The 20123-nt window shown below is 45.7% G+C and overlaps 1 protein-coding gene across 1 annotated transcript; it reads right to left on the reverse strand.

The window, feature by feature from the left end:
* Positions 1-623: 623 nt before the first annotated feature.
* On the reverse strand, positions 624-16698 carry sfrp5 (secreted frizzled-related protein 5). Its single transcript, XM_037124047.1, has 4 exons — positions 16590-16698; positions 13848-15077; positions 6718-6795; positions 624-2337 (listed from the first exon to the last, which is right to left on the reverse strand). Exons 2-4 carry the CDS (start codon positions 14404-14406, stop codon positions 2009-2011), a joined length of 966 nt encoding a protein of 321 aa, XP_036979942.1. The 5' UTR covers positions 14407-15077; positions 16590-16698; the 3' UTR covers positions 624-2008.
* Between the last annotated feature and the right edge of the window lie 3425 nt (positions 16699-20123).

A 20123-nucleotide genomic window follows, 5' to 3' on the forward strand; every position in this document is an offset into this window, starting at 1 on the left:
AAAGTTGGTCGGGTACACTGCAGCCTGCTGTCTGTCCGCGTCACCCCTTCACTCTGTAACACTAAATACTCACTGGTGGTTTTGAAGCCCAGGCTTTGTGTAGAGCTTAAGGCCCACCATGGATCTGCAAGATCTTGGCATCGCACAAAGCGTAATTCAGGCTTCCCATCTTTTTTTCCCCCCCTTTGAACGGAGAGTTGAAGGTGCAAGCGAGACCATGTGCACTCTTACAGTCCTTTATGCCATGTTTTTTGAGAGAACTTCTACTTAGATCAGGGACCTGTGAGTTTCATTTTCCACTTTCAAGGGAAATAAGTAATTGAAAGTTGCATTTTGATTTGATTAGATCAACGTTAATGTGATTTTTAAAATAATTTGCATTATTTATTTGGCATTATATATTTCACAGCCATGGGCATCTTTAGCATAATATTTAAAACAACGTTATGTGGAAATGTGCATTTTGCAAAAAACAGCAGCTCCTGTGATTTGGACATGGTTGTTGTGATAACAGTTTTTCAGATATCACTAACTTTCTCTCTGCTTTGTGTGTAATTATGCACTTATGCGTTTTCTCAACCAAGCAAACATTATGCCCAGGTGATGAAGTCAGAAGAGTAGTGTGCAGTTTGTGGTTTAATCACAATGATAAAGAAAGACATTTTGTATATATGTACACATTTTGAAGAAATATACTTTATAAAAATTTCAAATATATTTTATTCATTTACTTTTTTTTTGTAAAACAAAGATGTATTTCAGTAACAGAACTACTTACAGATTAACTGATTAGAAAATATTGTCAAAGTTAAATTTCTGCATCTTTTATTGCTACGGCGACAGTGAGTTCAGGTGCTATGTCTGTATGTATGATTTCTGCTCTCATACATTATACGTTTAACTGAAGCAAATCCAAAAATTTAAGTAAAAAAAGAGAAACATTTGAAGAGTGATAGTGAAAAAAAAACAAAAAAAAAAACAGCGAGCACCAGAGACTTATCAACCCAACACTGTTGGTTCTGTCCAGAGTCTCTTTCTCTCTCTCTCTCTCTCTCTCTTTCTCCTCTATTCTCCACTCATTTTCAAGAAGATGTCTTCTCTGCCTCAACCTCCTTCTGTCTCCAATTGAAAAACGCAAAAGATATTCAAGTTTCCCTCTTTCAGGCCACAAAAACGGTGCTGCACAAAGTCAGTGGAAGCATCATCCAGTCCGTCAGTCTGTCTCGTTCCATCGGTCTTCTTTTCCCGGCAGGGATAAAAGGAAAAAGCCCAGTTTTCTAACCATCTAGTTTTCATCTGAATTACCTACTTTTTACATTATTAAAACATACAGTTAAGTGGATCATCTACATTTCTTTGCTTTGATGTTGTTCCCGGGAGCTCTGTGCCAGTGTGTGAACTGGCCCATTGCACAGCCCACACATGCAGCCAATCATCTCTCTGTAACAAGCCCTGCCTTCCCACTCGGCTCCCTTTCCATTCTGTCTGTCTGTAATCGATGCATTATCAAATATCTCTTCCCTCAAATTGTTGCCTCAGAACTTTAGGTTCCCGTTTCTCAATGCCACTGTCTAATTGATAAAGTTGCTGTAAGATATCATACAAGTGATTGGTCTTACTATATCAGAGGAAGAAAAGTAGAATTGTTCAAGAAGGCTCTATCGGATCGCAGCAGGGAAAAATCGGATTGTGTGGTTTTGCTTGGGAAATGAAATGAAATCACCCTAATTGTTATAAAGTCTGTGGTGTCGGGCTTCTTCTATTATTCGGAGGAGGCTGCAGGTCTCCCAGCTCCACCATTAATGTGTCTGATTCGTCTAAGCAGATCAGGACGATCCCCTCGAGTGCCTGATTGATGTTTAAAGCTGAGGGAATAAAAGCTGGACCAGAGCTGTGTGGTGGGCCGGTAACAGATTTGGCAGGGATCTGGGGTTCAGGGACACATTACTGAAACGTGAATTAGGTGGGTGGAACAGGGTGGAACGTGGGGAGCGATCGAAGTACCGCATCACTGGAAGACGGTGTGGTAGGTGGGACACTGATGGGACTTCATGTACTTGATGGCGAACTTGAGCTCCTTGCTCTTCTTGTCCCACTTGTGAATGGACATGAGCAGCAGCTGCTGGTCCACCTTGCGGCCCATGATGAGGAAGCTGGAGCCCAGGCTGTCCAGCTGGGAGCAAGGGCAGTTGGCGCCATTCTTGATGTACAGAGTCAGTTTCTTCAGGTCCTTCTTCCTCAGCACACCCTGCTTCAACACTTTCTTCTTCTTCTGTGCTGCAATCAGCTTCCGGTCACCCTTCTCCTTCTTCACCTCCTTGATTTTCATCTTGAGGGCTGAGGGACAAGAGAGGGAGAGATATTTTAACTCAGCACAAACAGATATATTTACACCCAGACGCTGTTTATGTGTCGCTTCCCTTGTTCGTGTTTACTTCGAGCACTTCTGCCATTTCTGCCTTCTGCAGGTACAGCACTGAGCTCTGCGCTGTGCCATTTTACACCTCTCTTGGGTGTCATCAGTTAACCTCTCCTGCAGCGTATAAAAACTGCATCCTGTGTCTATGTTTGTGTAACTGACTGGCGGGGGGGGGGGACCCATAAATGAAAAGGAGGACATGTTTTTGGAGCTGCAACCAAAGTCGTGCAAAGCAAGTTCAAATCAAGTCCTCCAAACTGCAAGTCAAGATGCAAAGTCTTCCAAATAATCACACATTTACCTCACAACTGGGCTAAACTGGGACCAGGTCCTTTCAGAACAAAAAGCTCTGGTGCGGTCTTAGGTTTTATTCTTGCCACCGGATTTCTATAGGTCAAATCCCCGCACACTCTCATACCCAAATGACTGTATGTTGCCAAGGACTCCAAAATGACATGTACGACCTTTCCCCAAAAGGACACAGCCGACCAGATATGATCATGGTACCAAGAGTGCCAGCGACAAGCGTCCTGCATGTGGACCTTCGTCACAACGTGGCTGACATGTGAAATAGTCGCATTTTGTTAGATGTAGGCATCAATACTGCGTGGTTAGTTTCCAATAGGTCAATCACATTTTATGCAGTTACGTGAGCGATGTAAGTTTACTACCTTGTGTCAGGTAAAATAAGTCAACACTGACTGCTGACTCAGTCATTCTTCATACAACATCACCTGAGTTCCTCCTTTGCTCCCGTCATAATAACTACAGCCCATATACGCTGCTTGGATAGTTAACGTTTACATTCGTTTTTCTGCTGCGGACAAGCTGTCAAATCTTGAAACCAATGTTTTTGCTGGAAGTCTCACAGTGCGAGTCTAAATCAAGTCTCAAGTCTTAATTTTTTGGATGTCAATCTGATTTGAGTCTTTAAATTCCTGCTGTGGTTGTAACATCAGTAATATTTTTTCACGGGAACACAATCACTTAGTAGTCAGATCCAATCAATGTCTAAAAATATGTCCCTGTATTTTTAGAACAGGAAAATCCAGAACAAATAACCATTTTCAGCATATGTGGAGTTCAGTTACAGCGAACTTTGGTCTCTCGTCCTAATGAAGTACTGACTTGTATCTCCCATCGCGCTCCGTGTTTATAAGATCATATTTTATCATGTGAGAGATTAAAATTGAACTGCCAAGCATTTGAAAGAGGAATTCTCTGGGTGAACATTTTGACAGGTGAAATTAATCACGGGCCGGGCAAAGGCGCAGGGTCGGTATGAAGCATCGCTATGTGCCCGGGCCCGCTGGAAGATCGCCATTTCGCTTCTCGCCTGCTTGTCTACGGTTGCATAAACATCCCTCGGTACACTCTGATACGTATACAGTACATGCGAGGTGATAGCATGTTCGGGAAGGAATGTGTGTGTCGAGCTGCCCGTAATCTGCGTCCTGGTTCACATGCGGCTCCGTTGCGGAGGACGTTTGTTTTTATGCGCCGCATTTGCCTATGTGCCTTGAGCGTGTTTGTGAATGAATGCATTCATGTGCATGTGTGCGTCCAGTAAAGATAGAAAGGATAAAATTATTTCCCTCTCTGTGTCACTCATATTCAGTGTGCAGCGGGGGTCCCACGGTGCAGCCTGGCCTGTATCCATGTGACGAGCTGCGCCCACGTCTTTATACAAACTCGCTTTCTTTAAAGTGAGCAGAGGAAGCGTGGAGGTGTAGAAAACAGATGGAAACACAAGGAGGGAGAATTGTGTCGTCATTTTGGGAACAAACAGGGTCGTCTTACAGCAAGAGACCTCCCGACCAACCTGGTGTCGGCTTCGTGACCGTAACCCGCCCGACTCGCGTCCCTCCCCCTTTCTTTTCTGCCCTTCTGCCACGGTTCCTCGAGGAATGTGGCGAGATCAGACATCAAAAGTATGGCTGTAATAAAACACGAAGCGCAACATGCTCTGGGGGCGAAACGCTGTCCGAAGATGAATAGGCTGGAGTGCTCACGAGGCGTGTGATCACGCTGTAATCAGCTATCCTCCTATAGAATAACACTGCGGAGTCATTCTTGCCTTGATCTCCACATGCATGCGTCATGGTTATCTCCGCTTCTCTGCTCATCCTCATGTCTCATCCAGTCATTTACATTAATAACCACTAAAATCTGCTTTCATACGTAATCATGTTTCACTCTAATGAACAGAAAGAATCTTTCTGATCCCCAAAACACCCTCGTGTTGGGAGATAGAGATGTGTAATCCTGGCATTAATCGCACGAATAATAAATACATGTGATTTGGTAATGTCGTGATTAATTACGGGGATGAGCCTACGTTTTGGCTGCGGCTCAGAGTGTGAGTAACATGCACAAAGACGTATTTTAATGTTGTTGTTGGACGTGATGTCTTGGATGTTTATTAATTTATGATTTATAAAGGGTCATGTTCTGTGGATTCATTTGTATCGCGTGGGCAAGTGCCAGGAGTCGTATTTCGAAACGTTGTCTCTTTCAAAGTGCAGACATCTCCTCTGAGGGACAACTGCCGTGGAGAAATATCGTTTTCGGAACCCGTCTGGCCACATTTCACTTTCAATTACACTTTTCTCCCTAATCGGTTCAAGAACCATAGTCCTTGTTCTTCACGAGTCTCCAAGGGTTATGAGCTCTTTGTCACCATTTCTAGTTCAGTACTCAGGATCTCATGACCAGAGAGAACAGAGAGCAGTATATCATTAGCTCTAAAGAGCGGGCCAATCATCCATGCAAGCAGAAACTCAGCTGCTGTGGAGCACGATGGGCCAAAAGCCTCGATGAGCAGAAATAATGGAATAATTAAGTTTTGGCTGGGTGTGCGGGTCATTACTGTGGTGAAACTGAAATACTTGGAAGCAGAAAGTTGAGAAAGCAGCGTTGAATGGACTTTGGGGAGGGAGAGCCGTTCGATTAATTTATCAGTGTATGAGAAGAAAAGTGGACACACTGGCAGAGGGAATAGTGCAGAATGAATGTGTTCTGCCTGTTCACGTCTGAGCTCATTTCGACCATTTCCTGCAAATACTTACAAACATGTGGCTTAACGGAAGAGGAGGATCAGAGCAGAAAACAAGAAATATTAAATTATCTTCGTGTCTGCCGACAAAAATGAAGATGAACAACTAAACTGCATAATATGTGAAATGTGTTTAAAAGTGTTGTATGGTATTTAGATCTCAGGCTTTCGTGAAGTTTAGACGATAAAGAACTATGTGCATAATATTTCAGTGTTGATGGGATGTTTTCATTCAGTGTGTCTGCATGAGCACAAGAGATACTTTGCAGTAGTGCTGCTTTTATTTTTGCTATCTTACATGATGTAAGAATCTGTAGAATACTGATGGTAGACATGTGACATGAATGTCCACTTTTAGTGCAAGTTTGTAAGAGCTGATGCTAAAAAGCTTTCATTTTTGATTTCTGTTTTTTATATTAGTAACTCATGCAAGAAGTGTAACAGTTTGTGCTGAGGTTTTATCAATTTGTTTTTATGCACAATTTCAATTTGCACCCAATCCCCCCCAATTATGATCGCAAAATCTTGGTACACAACGTGCAACTGGAACGGAATTAATGTATAAATAATGGCATCCATAACTCATATACATATATGCAACATGTTACTGAACACCAACTAAAGCTTCTTTACTAAGAGATGAAAAATAGCGGCAGGATTCCAAGTCTTGTCGCTCCACACAGATCTGATGTCACCATCCTCACATTAACACATGAAACAGATCAGAGGTCAGATTTCCAGGTGGCTACATTGCTTTTCACCGTTTGAAGTTCAACCGGCACCTTACTCGTTACATGATCTCTTCGTGCCCTCTTCTTCTGCAGGAGTACAATGGTTTTCTGTCTGGAGAATTGGCGGCACCGTTTGCTTAACTCGATGAGCCAACTCCTAATAATTGTGGATGGAAACAAGCATTCACTTGCATTTTTCGTTCGCCAATTTACTTGAAATTTAGTTAAAAAATTGCAAAAACCTTTGGAGGGAAACCTGGCTTATGAATGGCGTGCAGACAGCACAGTCCTACATTGTTGCTGGCTTTGTGAGTCACCTACAAGCTCACATAATCACGTTTAGCAGGCTGCAGATTCTACACAAGGGGGTTCTATCACTTCCAGACTAGCTTCACACGTGCTAGCCTGTGCTGCAGATGTTGAGCATTTGATGTCGCCACCCACAGGCGGGGAAGGTATACCTGTCGTGTTTACATGCAGGTTTCGCTCTTTTTTTCATTTCTGGTACTTACCGAAGTCACTGGCGCAGTAATGTTCCATGATGTTGTCTGCTTTCAGCTCATTGTCACACGGAGGGCACACCTTGGACACTGAGAGGACAGAAACATAATTCATCATTAGTAATATTACATTAAGGCCAGATTAGCGAACAGCTAACGGCAGAGTTGAGGTCACTGTTAGTCAAGTGCAAGTCAGCAAAACCAAGGCTGTGTCAGTATGAAATCATTAAGGCCTGAGCACTTTGGAGGCACTTATTTGCGGCCCCCCCTCCTCTTGTCAGAGGCTATTTGCTGCAGTGCGAATATACAGTCCAGCAGGCTGACTGATGTTTGCCCTGCAATTACACAGGACAAAATGTTTTTATTCTGACCCCTGTATATTTTGGTGGCGCGGGCGTGGTCTTGGCTGTGCAGAAAGGTAAACTCTGCTGCAGCAGGAGCAGCTCAACACGGCGAAAAGTGATTCAGTGCGCACACGCGGCCAGCGGCACTTAGGCCACACAGCAACCACACATTGTGAAACAGCGGAGGGGAGACCGAAGCAGCGAGCTCGGTTTATTTTTAAGTCCGAATTTATGGTCGTGTCTGCCTTTCTCAAGAGCGTGTTTAACTTTGATTTGGGTCTGTTGATTGTTTTCGCGCACCTACGCAGTGGAGATCCAGCCTGAGAGAGAAGTGCAGGCCTTACAGGAGGCCTTTTTACTTATATTACAGCAACATCTTGCATGTTGCATGTATAAAGCTTAAAACTCACCAAAATATGCTTGGATGTGACGCATTTTCAAAACATTTTGACCGGATCAGATATTTCCTCTCGCTTCAATCGCCCACACCACTTACAAAATCTTGCTTTCAAAGCGCTCGGTCTGTTCTTTCTCAGACGCACAAACATGCTTCGTAATCCCTTTCAATTTTCTCCAAAGGCTCTTCAATATAAAACTTTATTATGACAATCACTGCATGAACTCCATGTAATCCCGGAGGGGCTGGTTCTAGCTCCACGCATTTAATATCAGACCGCTCGTCCACAGAACAGAGCCTTGTGCTGATGGAGAGACTGGGGTATAATATTAGAAAGGGTCAGGGAGAGAAGGATGCGGTCGACATCTCCCCTGCACCACATGTATGTTTACACCTAGAGGGCAGAGATATATCACCAGCGAGGGACAACAGCGCTGACATTCTGCAGCCTTTTTGAGGACGACGGCTTCCGTGGGAGCTACATTTAAAAAAATAATAAATTTATGTAACATCCAAAATATGTTCCGACCTCTACCCCCAAACGGCTTGCTGTCCCCTTTTCTTGTGTGTCACACATATGCAAACGCGCAGCCACACAAAACGCACACAGGATTATCCTCGCACGGTCCAGCCCAGGCCCCTGGGTTAGGAGTCAGGGTTCAAAGGTTATCACCCCAGCCCCAACCTCAGCGTCTGGCTAGATAATGAGAGGGGTCAAAGTTTGGCATGCTTCGCTGCTCGGGTCGTGGGGAGGTGAACCCCCTTAACCACAACTGAGCGTGTGTGTGTGTGTGTGTGTGCACTCGTATGTGTGTTTCAGAGGGAGCTGAACCATGTTCTTGCAGAGTGACTGCCAGTTTTTCCTCCTCTGAGGGTTCCCATGCTTTCGCAGGCGAGAGACCTGCGAGGCCTACAGGGGTCAGGCCTCTAATTGTCTGGTGCTGACATGAGGACTGAGGACAAGAGCACGGAAATGCACGCGCGCACACACACACACACACACACACACACACACACACACACACACACACACACACACACACACACACACACGTACACACACACGGATCAAGACTTGCCAAAACTCTGGATTTGTCTGTTTTGAATGATTCCCTTGAAGCTGTTACGTCTTATTCAGGCTCCACGGTAATTCACTCTGGTTTTCACAGGGGTGGTATGTTGGCAGGAGGCCCAGCTGCGTGGATGCCAGAGCATGTGTCAGGAGAAAGCAGCCCCTCCACGAAACTTAGCTGGGCTTGGACTGAGAAACCGCCGTTTGGATGCTGCCGAGAAATCAATTAAGCGACGGCTGCCCCCATATCACTGTCTGGTCTCTGTCCGGGGAATCTCGGTCATGTTCTGGTGGGAATCACTGCTGCATGACTCTGTGTGTTTTGTTTTGTTTTTTTTCTTTCCTGGACACATTTCCACTCAGCAAATATTTTGACATTAGGTCATTAATGCATTTTGCCATCATCTCAAAGCAGTTCAGGAATTTTCTGTTACCGCGGCATGTGATTAAAGCGTGAGACTTGTGTTCTCGCTCTGGTTGACTTTGGACTTGACTCCGTCTCGTGTGCTGCTTTTCGTCTTTTGCGCGCTGGTTTATCGCAGAAAGTGTAACACACTCCCAACAAGTGTCGAACTTTTTTTTTAATATTGTCTCTCAGAGCTGCCGATGAAGAGGGTGGGAGTCGAGGGCTGAGGAAAGGGACGATGGGAGCGGGGTGGGCAGGGAGGTGGTCTGCTGGAAAGCCCTGCTGTTAATCTTCAAACGGCAAGCCAGAGTGGAAACGACGTACGGCAAGAGTCCAGAAATTTAACTGCACAACTTCACTTAGTCATAGCTCTGTGGCTCATATCACTTTCTCCAGTTTTGTCTGCTCTCACATGCTGTATCTTCTGCCTCTCACCGGCTTTTTCTCCTCTCTTTCACTCTTCTCTTTAAACGGTTTTTCCATCTCAGTATTTTCACAAATTAGAGAGACTGATTCAACAAAATATCCTCATAGTCATAGAAAAGCTTGTTCAAAAACATGCTTGTTCTTATTGTTCCTGATAAAGAAAAGTGACACAGTGTTGGACTAGAAGGTCCCAAAGAAGTGTCAGTGTGCGCCAATGAGATATGATGTCCGGCTGTGACCTCCCGAAACATGACAGCACGGTGATGATGTCATCATTGCGATTTTGTTGTAATCAGTTGGTGCTGAAGGAAATTGCTCCATGCATGATTTTACGGTTTCAGCTACGTAAATTACAGCCATCCCTAAAAGAGCAGAAACGCCTTGTTTGCCCAACCGCAAATTATCCCTAAAAGACTCCATTTGTCATGACATGACATTCAAGAATCCCTCTCAGTCACTTCAAACATTCTGTTGAAAACACAAACACTGTAAATCACTTTTTTTTTTTTATGTTTACAACATTTCACAAATCTGGGTACAGAACAGACTTGAGAGTTTGGCAAAATCTGACAAAAGTGACACACTGCTCGCTTTCTCTCACGCAGCTTCACACAAAAGATCCAACGATGTCGTCATGCGGTCCCGCGACGTGTCTTGTCCCCCTCGTCCCCAGCGGCGTCACGCCGACATTCATGGGAAGAGCGTTCCGTTGAAAGTATGCGGCGGGTCGCCGTCCCATGCCTCATTTGGGCCCTTTAAGTTCCGAGCAGCAACACTTATGACATAAAACGGTACTGTGCCGGAGATGAAATGCAGCGTGTGATTTATGTCGGCGGGCCTAACATCTGTTTTAATGCGGCATGCAGACGGACAGAGGTGGACTTAAACGCAGCCCGCAGGCAGCCCCCGGGGCCCCTAAAACACAGCACGCTCCTCGCATCTGTAGGAATCCTTACAGAAGAGAAAATACATTCTCAAAAGGCCGAGGCAGTCTTCCATGCACAGAGCATTGGATCACATTTTCCCCTTTCATATAGCAGCCAGGGCCACATGAGTAGCGCCCATTGTGCTGCCGGGGGACCCGACAGTGCTGCCTGTCTCCGTTAGTGCGGTTGTAACTTACACTAGCCGCATCAATGAGTACGGCGAGGACAGACAATATCTTTCACACCATGCAATTTCAACGACTTTCACCGGACAACGTGCATATTGTGTTCAAGAACATGCAGTTTGAAGTTATGGAGTTTACCCCTACACTTAAGCAGAGAGCGCAGAATCCAACCCCACACCCCTCTCATGCGCGTTGATTTGCCGATGCTGACAGTGGGCTCATTAACAGAGGAAGGTGGAGGTGCTCTGTGCTCTGCCTGACAGCCTGAGCTCAGCTGTGCTTTTTCTTTCTTTCTTTTTTTTCCTGCTCCTTGTCTTCCCTGGTATAAAATCTACAGACTTGTATTTCACATAATCACACCCCATGGGCCCCTCTCTCTCTCTCTCTCTCTCTCTCTCTCTCACACACACACACACACACACAACCTGAGCTCAGGTGGTGTTGGTGTTGGTCTCAGTTTTGGCGATGACAGAGAGGTGGAAAGTGAATCTAACTCTGTACTGTTAGTTTCCACAGGAGCCCTCGAACCGTGCTATATCATGTAATTGCAGAATAGCTCAGATAGCATCGGGGCCTCCCGGACAGGGAGAGCAGCAGGTAGCGCCGCACTTAATTCCTGCGATTGATCCAACTTCTTCAGCTTCACCTGGATTACCACCGGAGTCCTCACATGATCCTGTGTGAAGAGGATCCTTCATGTGCTTGGACACAGAGGATTCCCAGGAAACTCACTTCTAACAGTTCTTAGCTGAAATTCTTTCCTTTTTATTATTGCTGGCCATGTTTGTCTCTCTCTCTCTCTCTCTCTCTCTCTCTCTCTCTCTTTCTGTGTGTGTGTGTTCATGTGTGTGTGTTTTAGAGCCAAAAGCTTGTCCTCAGGATGGCCTCATCGGCACATCTGAGAATCTCTGGTTCTTAACAAAATGTCAGTGACTGAGCCTCCAGGCTACAAGTGATATGGGTTCACTCTCGGTTTCAAACACACACACACACGCATGGCGCACACAAGAACACACCCGAATTACGTTTTAAAACTTTTAAATTTTTGATTCATTCTTTAAACATTTAACACAGCTCGTCTGCCTCTCGCTCTGCATGAGACTGCATCAGATCAGCGATCCCCTCCACATTTGTACACCGATCTCGCACCACTTTCTGTAATCTAGCTGCCTCTGATCATTATTTGATTAGATAAGATCAACAAGCAGCTGGCCGTTTGACGGGGGTGACAGATGAAGTCGAAGCTGCCTCCTTCACAGGCAGCGTGTAGAAAAAAACGAATGAGTTATGGCTCTGTAAAGCCAAAATGTCACATAGTTGATGTCAGTCCTACAAAAACACAGCAGCCATTTTTCCTGATGGAATAAGTCGGTTCTGCATGAATTCACCAGAGGATCCTCTCGTGATTTTTATTTTCCCACTTTTTTTTTTCTGTTGACGGTTAGATGTCAGCACGCTGTGAGCATTTACTGATAAAAAGCAAAGATATGTCGCGCAACTTGAAATCATTTTTTGTGTGTTAACAGCTTGAGTCAAGGAAATCACTTTCACTATATACATATATATATATATATATATTGAGAGAGAGAGAGAGTCAAATATAGTATATATATATATATATATAGTCAAATATTAACATGCAGGAACACTTCACTCTGAGCAGATAAGAAAGGGCAATAAACAGTTAAAGGCTAGAAGTGGAATAATGAGAATAATAAAGCATTTTCTCAGGGCTTTTATTGAAAGCAGACACTTTTTTATGCTGCAGGAAGCAGCTTCTCTCTCATTCTATACACCGTCTGCCTCTCTTTGCTCTCCCGCTTCCCTCCCCATTCACTCCTCTCCATTCGGCTCTCTCAGGGACAATCAGACTTTAGCCATTCCCATTCTCCTCCTGCGTCTCTTGTCCTGTCATGTCGACTAATTAGCAGGGGAGCTCGGTAATTGGCCTCCTAGCTAATTGGCCTGCTGGCTGCCAGACCCAACAAAAGCGAAGCAGGCCGGGACACAGTGGGGACTGTCCCCCCTTCCACTGTCTAAAGACTCTCATCAACTCCCTCTCTCCCCCTCTCAGGGCTGACTGCTTTTGTGCAAGAGGCTGCTTAAGTAGTCGCACACACACATGCGCACACACACACACACACACACACACACACACACACACACACACACACACACACACACACACACACACACACACACACACACCTATTCCTCTCCATGTAGTTCCCACTCACTCTCTCACAGCTCACTATTGGCCCATTTGTCTATTCTCTCACTCACATTTAACTTTTTTTTTTCTTTTGTGAATCAGATCTCTCAGAAACCCCACTGTAGTGATTTTCCTTCTTTTACCCCCTCATCTTGAGTTCATTTTCTTCATTTACACTCGCTGGCCAACTTGTGAGCTGCATGTATGACAGCTTTGAAATCCACTCAGTTGTGAGATTGATTGATTGTCTGCTGATGGATGTCTGCTGATAAAGGTGTGTGTGTGTGTGTGTGTGTGTCTGTATGCAGGCATGCGTGTGCGCGTGTGTCGCCTTTTCAGGTAAGACGTGTTTAACATAACAGTCCATTAATCTTAACTGAGGGAGCGATCTGGCCTCCGGAGTCTCTCAGTCTCCTGTCTGTCTCTCTCAGCCTGTCTCTGTCCCTCCCTGAGGCGCATGCAGATGGCAGGGAGCCGTCCTCCACCGTCCACTTACTGGAGAACTTTCCCCCCTTAGCCTCTTCCTGCTCTTGTCTCCCTCGCCGACCTCCTCTGGATATTCTCTCAATTAAACTTTCGTCTGTCATTATCGCAGTGCGAGGGAACCTTTTGAGGCTGACAGGCTCTCACTCTGCAGGCTCTTGAACGCTCATTCGTCTTGGTAAACGTTACTGGATGAGATCGTTATATTTTACTCTTTTTTTTTATCCTTTCTTTTCTTTTTCTTTTTTTTGTACTTGGGTCCACACATCACATTTCACAGTGTAGCAGTGATGTCATCTTTTTGACTGATTATTATTTCAGTTTTTAACCTTGATGACCAAAACAAGTCATAGCATGCTTTTTATGCACGAAAATGTAGATTTTTTAAAATTATTATCAACTCAACTTCATTTAGGATGACGTTACCTTGCTTGCCACATGACATTTTGACTTTTGAAAAGAACACTGACAGTAGAGGTTGTGCAAATTTTTTATGCTAAAATATGAAAAAAAAAACAAAAACACATTTTACCTATTGCAAAAAATGTAATTCAAACTTTTGATTAGTGAGTTCTTCAGTAACCACACTCATAATTAAGTCAGTTACACTATTGTGGACTTTTAACTTATATGAGTGCATTGATGCTTGAATGAGTTGGTGTGTTGGGGTGAGTGCACACAGCTGCCCTACCTGGTGGCTGGGTCGCCTGGTTCCCAGTGAACTGCATGGGAATGCAGAGGTCGTTATCAATTGGAAACTTATCGCAGGTCAGCATCTCCGGCCAGGGGAAGCCATAGGTCTCCATCACCGGAGCACAGCTGTCCCTCACAGCCTCACACAGCGAGCGGCAGGGATAGATGGGCCGGTCCAGGCACACCGGTGCAAACAGCGAGCACAGGAAGACCTGGGTATCGGCGTGGCACCGTTTGGCCAGGAGGGGCACCCAGCTGCCCGCCTGCTGCTTCACCTCTGGCATGGTCTCGTGGTCCAGGAGGTTGGGCAGCCTCATCTTCTTGTAGCCCACATTGTGGCACAGGCGCAGGTCAGCTGGTATGTCCACACACTGGGGCTGCTTGGTGTAGAAGCGGCCATTGTGGAAGTTGTCCGACTGCCAGCTGTAGTAGTCGTACTCATCTGCGGCCGAGACGGTGAAGAGGAGGAGGAGGAGGGAGAAGAGCGACAGGCCCAGTGCCAAGCTGAAGGAGCCCTGGGTTAATGCCCACCTGGGGCTCTTTTGTCCGTGTGCCATGCCTCTCTGAGCCCGAACCAACAATTCAAAAAGGTTGTATCCAAAGTCTCCAAAGTAACTCAGTGAGGACAAAATGCCGAGAGAAGAGAGGAACAAGTGGGGCAGGCGTACAAGCTGTAATCCCTTTCTGTGTCCTGAGTATGGACGCGGTGGATTGGAAACAAAAGTGTTTAATTCCCTTCTTCCCTGGAGAGTCAGCCCTCTAAGCCTCCCTGAAACACCTCCCTGTGTGTGTGAGTGTGTGCATGTGTGTGTGAGTGTGTGTGTGTGTGTGTGTGTGTGTGTGTGTGTGTGCCTCAGGTAGTGGTGTGGGTAGGCAGCAGTCAAGGAAAGGTGAGCACACAAGCAGGACTGCTTACTTTTCTAACTTTCCCTGTTCACAGTTTCTCACTCTCCTTCCCTCTTCCCGCTCTCAGCACTGTCTCCAGCCCTCCCCTGCTCTCTGTCTATCAAGTCTGTAGCTGTAATGAGGAGTACCTTAGGTTTTAAGAGGCAGTGGTGGCTGCTCTCTGTGGCTGCCTGCCCTCCTAGCAGGCTCCCAGACCACTCACCTCCCTACTGGCCTCCCCTGCTCTCACTCACAGGAGCCTCGGCCAATCACGAACCGGGGGGAGGCTCCCACTGGCCACCAGGACACTCCTTCTACCCTTTATCCTCTAGAAACCCCTCCTCTGAAACAAGTTAACATAAGAGAGAGAGAGTGAGAGAGAGGACAAACTATGGCAAGTCTCTCCAGCTGTATTTTTATGTTCATCTCTTGAGCACGCATGGTCAAAAAAAAAAGAAAAGAAAAAAAAAAGCACGCCGAAAAAAAAGTCGCTGGGTTTGTTACACATTGTTGGACATCTCATCAGAATCTGAACAAGCTCCCCTGCACATTACTCCACACATAACACATGATGCCTGCTTGCCTTTCAAGCCTGCGCACTTCATTACCTCAAAACAGTCTGCTTCTGCTGGCAAGAAACAAAAAAACCTACTCACACATACACACACACACACATACACACAAGCACAAATGTAAATGAGGTTCCAGGAGAAACGAGTGAATGGAGTGGGTGAGAAAGAGCTGCGGAGTGTGGGCTGTGCAGCTCACAGGTGGCTAGGTGGATTGCCCGCTCGATGGGAGTTATGCTAATGTGTATGTTGGCTGTGAATAGAGGCACGCTGCCCCTCTGTCTCTTTCTATCAGTGCCACTGACACAGTGAGGGCCTTCGCCTTGGCAGAAGGGTCACGTTGGGATTCAAAGGGCCGCAGCATTGTGAGCAGGATGTGGGATCGGCGGCTCACACGGAGCGCCATCTCGCATCTCGCATTTGATCTGCGTCACGCATTAATGCTTGTGCTCGTGTGAAAGGGCCGTGAATGCAGGTTCATACAAACGACTGCGGAGCGTTCCTGCCCGCAGGATTGTCAGGACACAATCTGCAGCCGGATGCACTACAGATGAAGTAAAAAGACATGTGATTTTGGATTATTATTATTGTCTCTATGTGGCAGTACAAACAAGGAGACTATGAGAGAGAGAGAGAGTCTGTGTGTGTGTGTGTGTGTGTGTGTGTGTGTGTGTGTGTGTGTGTGTGTGTGTGTGTGTGTGTGTGTTTTGCGAACAGTTGGAGGTGTGTTTGGATGAGAATCAGGGACGGTATTGTTCTTCGCCTGTAGCGTAGAAGATAAAATTCCAGAAACAGCAGACGGTCCATAAAATCTAATTCAATAAGATGAAATCGAATAGATAAAAATGCGGTCCAGTGTCAGGAGACCAGAACACGGTCCACATCATCCAAGCACATATAGTTTATAGTATCTTGACCACACTTTCACTTATTCCCAAAGCCAGAGGATTATGAATAAGATTGCTGCATCGCCTAACCGCCATTTTTCACTTGAATATGGAGTTGAACATGATTCAGCCTTATCTTCCCCAGCTACAGCTCATATCCCTGTTGACTTATTGGTGTGCGCAGACGCTGCCGAGTGATTTTTCTGGGAATGGAAACGCCGCCAGCAGAACAAACACGCTCAATCTTCTCCCGCAGAAGTACCTGCGATGTGGAAAGATGAGATGGCAGCGAGCTGAAGTCAGCCCTGAAATGTCGTCATCGCATCGTTTGGCGGACGTTAAAGTGCTGTTTTGGTTTAAAAAGTTTATAGCCAAGGCTAATTGAGCGCGTTTCCTCACCTCTTCTCTTCCATCGCTCTGCTCCTGCTCTCGTTTGCCAAAGCGTTTTGTTATTCGCAGATAGAATCAAGCGCCGCTAACCTTTGCACCACTGCTAATCAATACTGCGCACAGCTAATAATCCGTGGACCTTACTCTGTCATGAAGGGCTGGTGAGATTGCCCTGTGCACACCTCACTATCTCTGTGACGTGTCTCGTATACACGGTGACCTATTTTAAGACCGCTAGCGTTTCCTCTTGATGCAGGCACAGTGTACTGCCTTCAAGTCGCTAACAAAAGTGTCTTTCATGGTAATCAATCAACAATGGTTGTCTCCTCTTGTTCTCCTTCCCCTAACTGGCCCCTGTGGCCACCGGCCAATCAATTCCACTCCTCAGTTTCCAGCCCACGTGATTGGACGAGGGCTGTAAGATTAGGTCCAGCCTGTATTGTTGGGCCTAAAGGTTTAGCATGCTTTGAAAAGAGTGTCTCAGCAATTGTATGTGTGAGTGTGTGCGCACTTGGAAATGGTGGTTCTGTGTGTGTGTGTGTGTGTGTGTGTGAATATGTGTGTGCATGTGCGTCAGGGAGTTTCTAAAAGGGAAAGGCCGGGGTGGGCGAGGTGGCCAGCCGCCCAGATTTGCCCTCCATGCAGAGTTTGAATTCCAAACCACACAAGAAGACGGAGGAGATGATATGAAAGAAGACAGACATGTCCACACGCTGAACCTGAATACAAACTGCAAAAGTGTGTCTTCTTTGTCCGCCACTCACAAATCTGTTACTTCAGTTTGACTCAAGCCAGAGTAAATAAAAGTTTGTAGCTCACTAAAATGCATATAAGATACAGTGTGTCGAAGTACAGTTTTTCTTTAATGAACCCGTCTTTTTTGAGAGAGCAGACATCCGTGCAAAGTTAGGTAACCACATTGCTCAACCTAAACATGCATCCGTCATGGAGGAGGATGCACAGGGCTTTTATCCGTGCAGTAACAGTTTTGTCTCCACGAGTAAACCCCCCCACCACCACACACACCTCCCAGCTTCGCAGAGCGCAACAATGGGGATAAGCTTGCAGAACTGTCAAAACATGGGCGAAACACACGGACCAGTTGTCTCCTGCGAATAGTTTTGTTCACTCTTTCTCTCTTCATCCGTCTCGCGCACACGCTGCGACTGTAACTGCAAACTGTGGGGAGGCGCAACCACTGAGGAAGCCACCGCAATAACAAGAGGAATTACTCAGACTTTAATTAGTCGGATCAGTTTTTTTTAAGCTTCACTTTTATAGTGAGCAAAGTGCAGTAAGTAAGACTGTGTTTGCTTGTCTTTGTGTTGCGTATTAATACAAGGACTAAAAAACCCACTTAATGTAGCTCCCAGTTTGGTTTATTCCCTTTAAAGCAATAATCTTCTTAATGGAAAGTGCTTCGATGCCTCATACTGAGCTGTTCACTTTTTCAAAATCTATGATCTGAAATCCAGCATGAGCAATTCATTCTTGTCGGGTCATCTGCTGCCTTATCCTGCCTGTTAGCTGTGTCAGTCAGTCCGCAGACACACAAACAAGCAAAAATAAATCAGCAGGGAGCCTTCGTCTTCCAAGAGAGTGTCCCTGAAAACAAAACTGGCAGCTTGAGTGACACCAGGAAATATCAGGCTCGTACGGTATGAATGATTTCTACCTCCGTCCGGGCCTGGAGTGACTCTGTCAGATGGAACTGTTACACATAGTTGCTGAAATGTGATGAAATTATGTCGGAAGACTTTAGCACCACACAGTCACATAGTGCTACACCCGCAGATGTCTGTCACGCCTGGCAGCGGTGAGGAGATATGCTGACAAGTGTTTGCTCTCCCTGTCTTTGGCCCTCATGTGCGCAGACTCACTATCAGCCCGAGTGTTTTTTTTCTTTTTCTTTTTCACTGTTTGTTTGTGTTCCGTCTTCAGTCCCTGAGCTTCTCGCTCCAGTGTCGGATGCGTCTCCTTTAGACGTCAGGGCCAACGCGCGGGGTCAGAAGGTACATTCAGTCACACCAACAGACAATGTCGCGATCTACCCTCTGCTGGCCCGCCACACACACACACACTCAGGCACACACGCACACACACACGCACACACACACACACACACACACACACACACACACACACACACACCTCCCCTCACTGTCAACTTAAACCCCTCACAACTGGCTCCAGCTCCCCCCCCCAATCGTGTCGAGTCTTTGTAAAGGTGCTTTCACCAGATCACCGTCATGGAACCCAATGTAATGAGACAGAGAGGAGAAAGGATACCCAAACTGGGGCGGAGGGCATTTTTTGAGAGTGTGTGCATTTGTGTGTGTGTGTGTGTGTGTGTGTGTGGCCAACATCTAGTTCAAGTGAAAAAAAAACAAAAACCTTTGAGTGATGGGAGACCTTTGCTGAATCTTGCAACACACACATACATATAAACACAAGCAGCAGCAGCAGCAGCAGCAGCAGCAGCAGCAGCAGCAGCTGACCTCCGACAGGCTGTTATTGTAATTCAGGGAGAAATGATGACTCTTGTCAGCATTTCGGGTAAAACTTCCTACCACGGTGCTAGAATTCACACAATCAGTGCTTGTGTGTACGCGCAGGCATGCTTGCATATCCACTTCAATATCAGTAACATGGAAAAAATGTGTTTTCCTCCTACAGGGATACGTGCAGGTGTCAGCTCCAATCGCGTCAGTCGGCTCATTTTTAAGCAGCGTGTCGAAAGTTTGATCCCCGAATCGCGATTTTTAACCGCATGTGAGGACGGATGCACCTATGCACTGCCTAGAATGACGTAATGACTATTTCAGCTTAAAGTAACAGTTTCAGAATCATTTTTGATGGTACACTGACTCATAATAAGGAGAATGGTGCCTCTGTCAATCCCTCTCAGTGCCCCGAGTCTGGGTTCTTGCTCTGACTAACTTGGGTGAGCAGGGTAAATCTCCCGCAACACAGTTAAACAGCACTGCAGTGTACACCTCCAACCATGTCGTTTAAATTGAATCTTTTTTTTGTATGTGAAAATGTTTTTTTCTGGTTTCCTTCACATGTCCTCTGGCTGCTTTGCCTCAGCTCTCTGGTATTGCCAAAGTTTCTTGATGGACAGCTGAAGCAGCTGTTAACTGCTGGTAAATGTAGCTGGAATTAGCTAGTTAGCTAGTTAAAAATTTGCTTTTACAAAAGTGGGCAAAATAAGACAGACGCAGAGCTGGCATTCTTACTGTTAGACTACTAAGTAACATCAGCTGTCTTACTATGATTTGTGCTTGATGATAAGCTGTGTTAGCAAATTTGTCGCTAGTTTTTAATAACAAAGTAAAGTTATTTAATCACAGCAAGTGCATGTGCACAGTTGCCCATATTTACTGCCCCACACTGGTGTGTCAGTCAATTGTAATCCAAAACTGTAGTGGTGCCAAACTACGGAGTAAAACACTTGAACTGCGTGGGCGGCTCGTGTGACAAGAAATGAGATGGGCGCGGAAAAAATGATGAGAAGGTGGAAAATGTTAAAAAGTCAATTGG

The sequence above is a fragment of the Acanthopagrus latus genome, chromosome 15 (genome assembly GCF_904848185.1).
Source record: "Acanthopagrus latus isolate v.2019 chromosome 15, fAcaLat1.1, whole genome shotgun sequence".
Lineage (NCBI taxonomy): Eukaryota > Metazoa > Chordata > Actinopteri > Spariformes > Sparidae > Acanthopagrus > Acanthopagrus latus.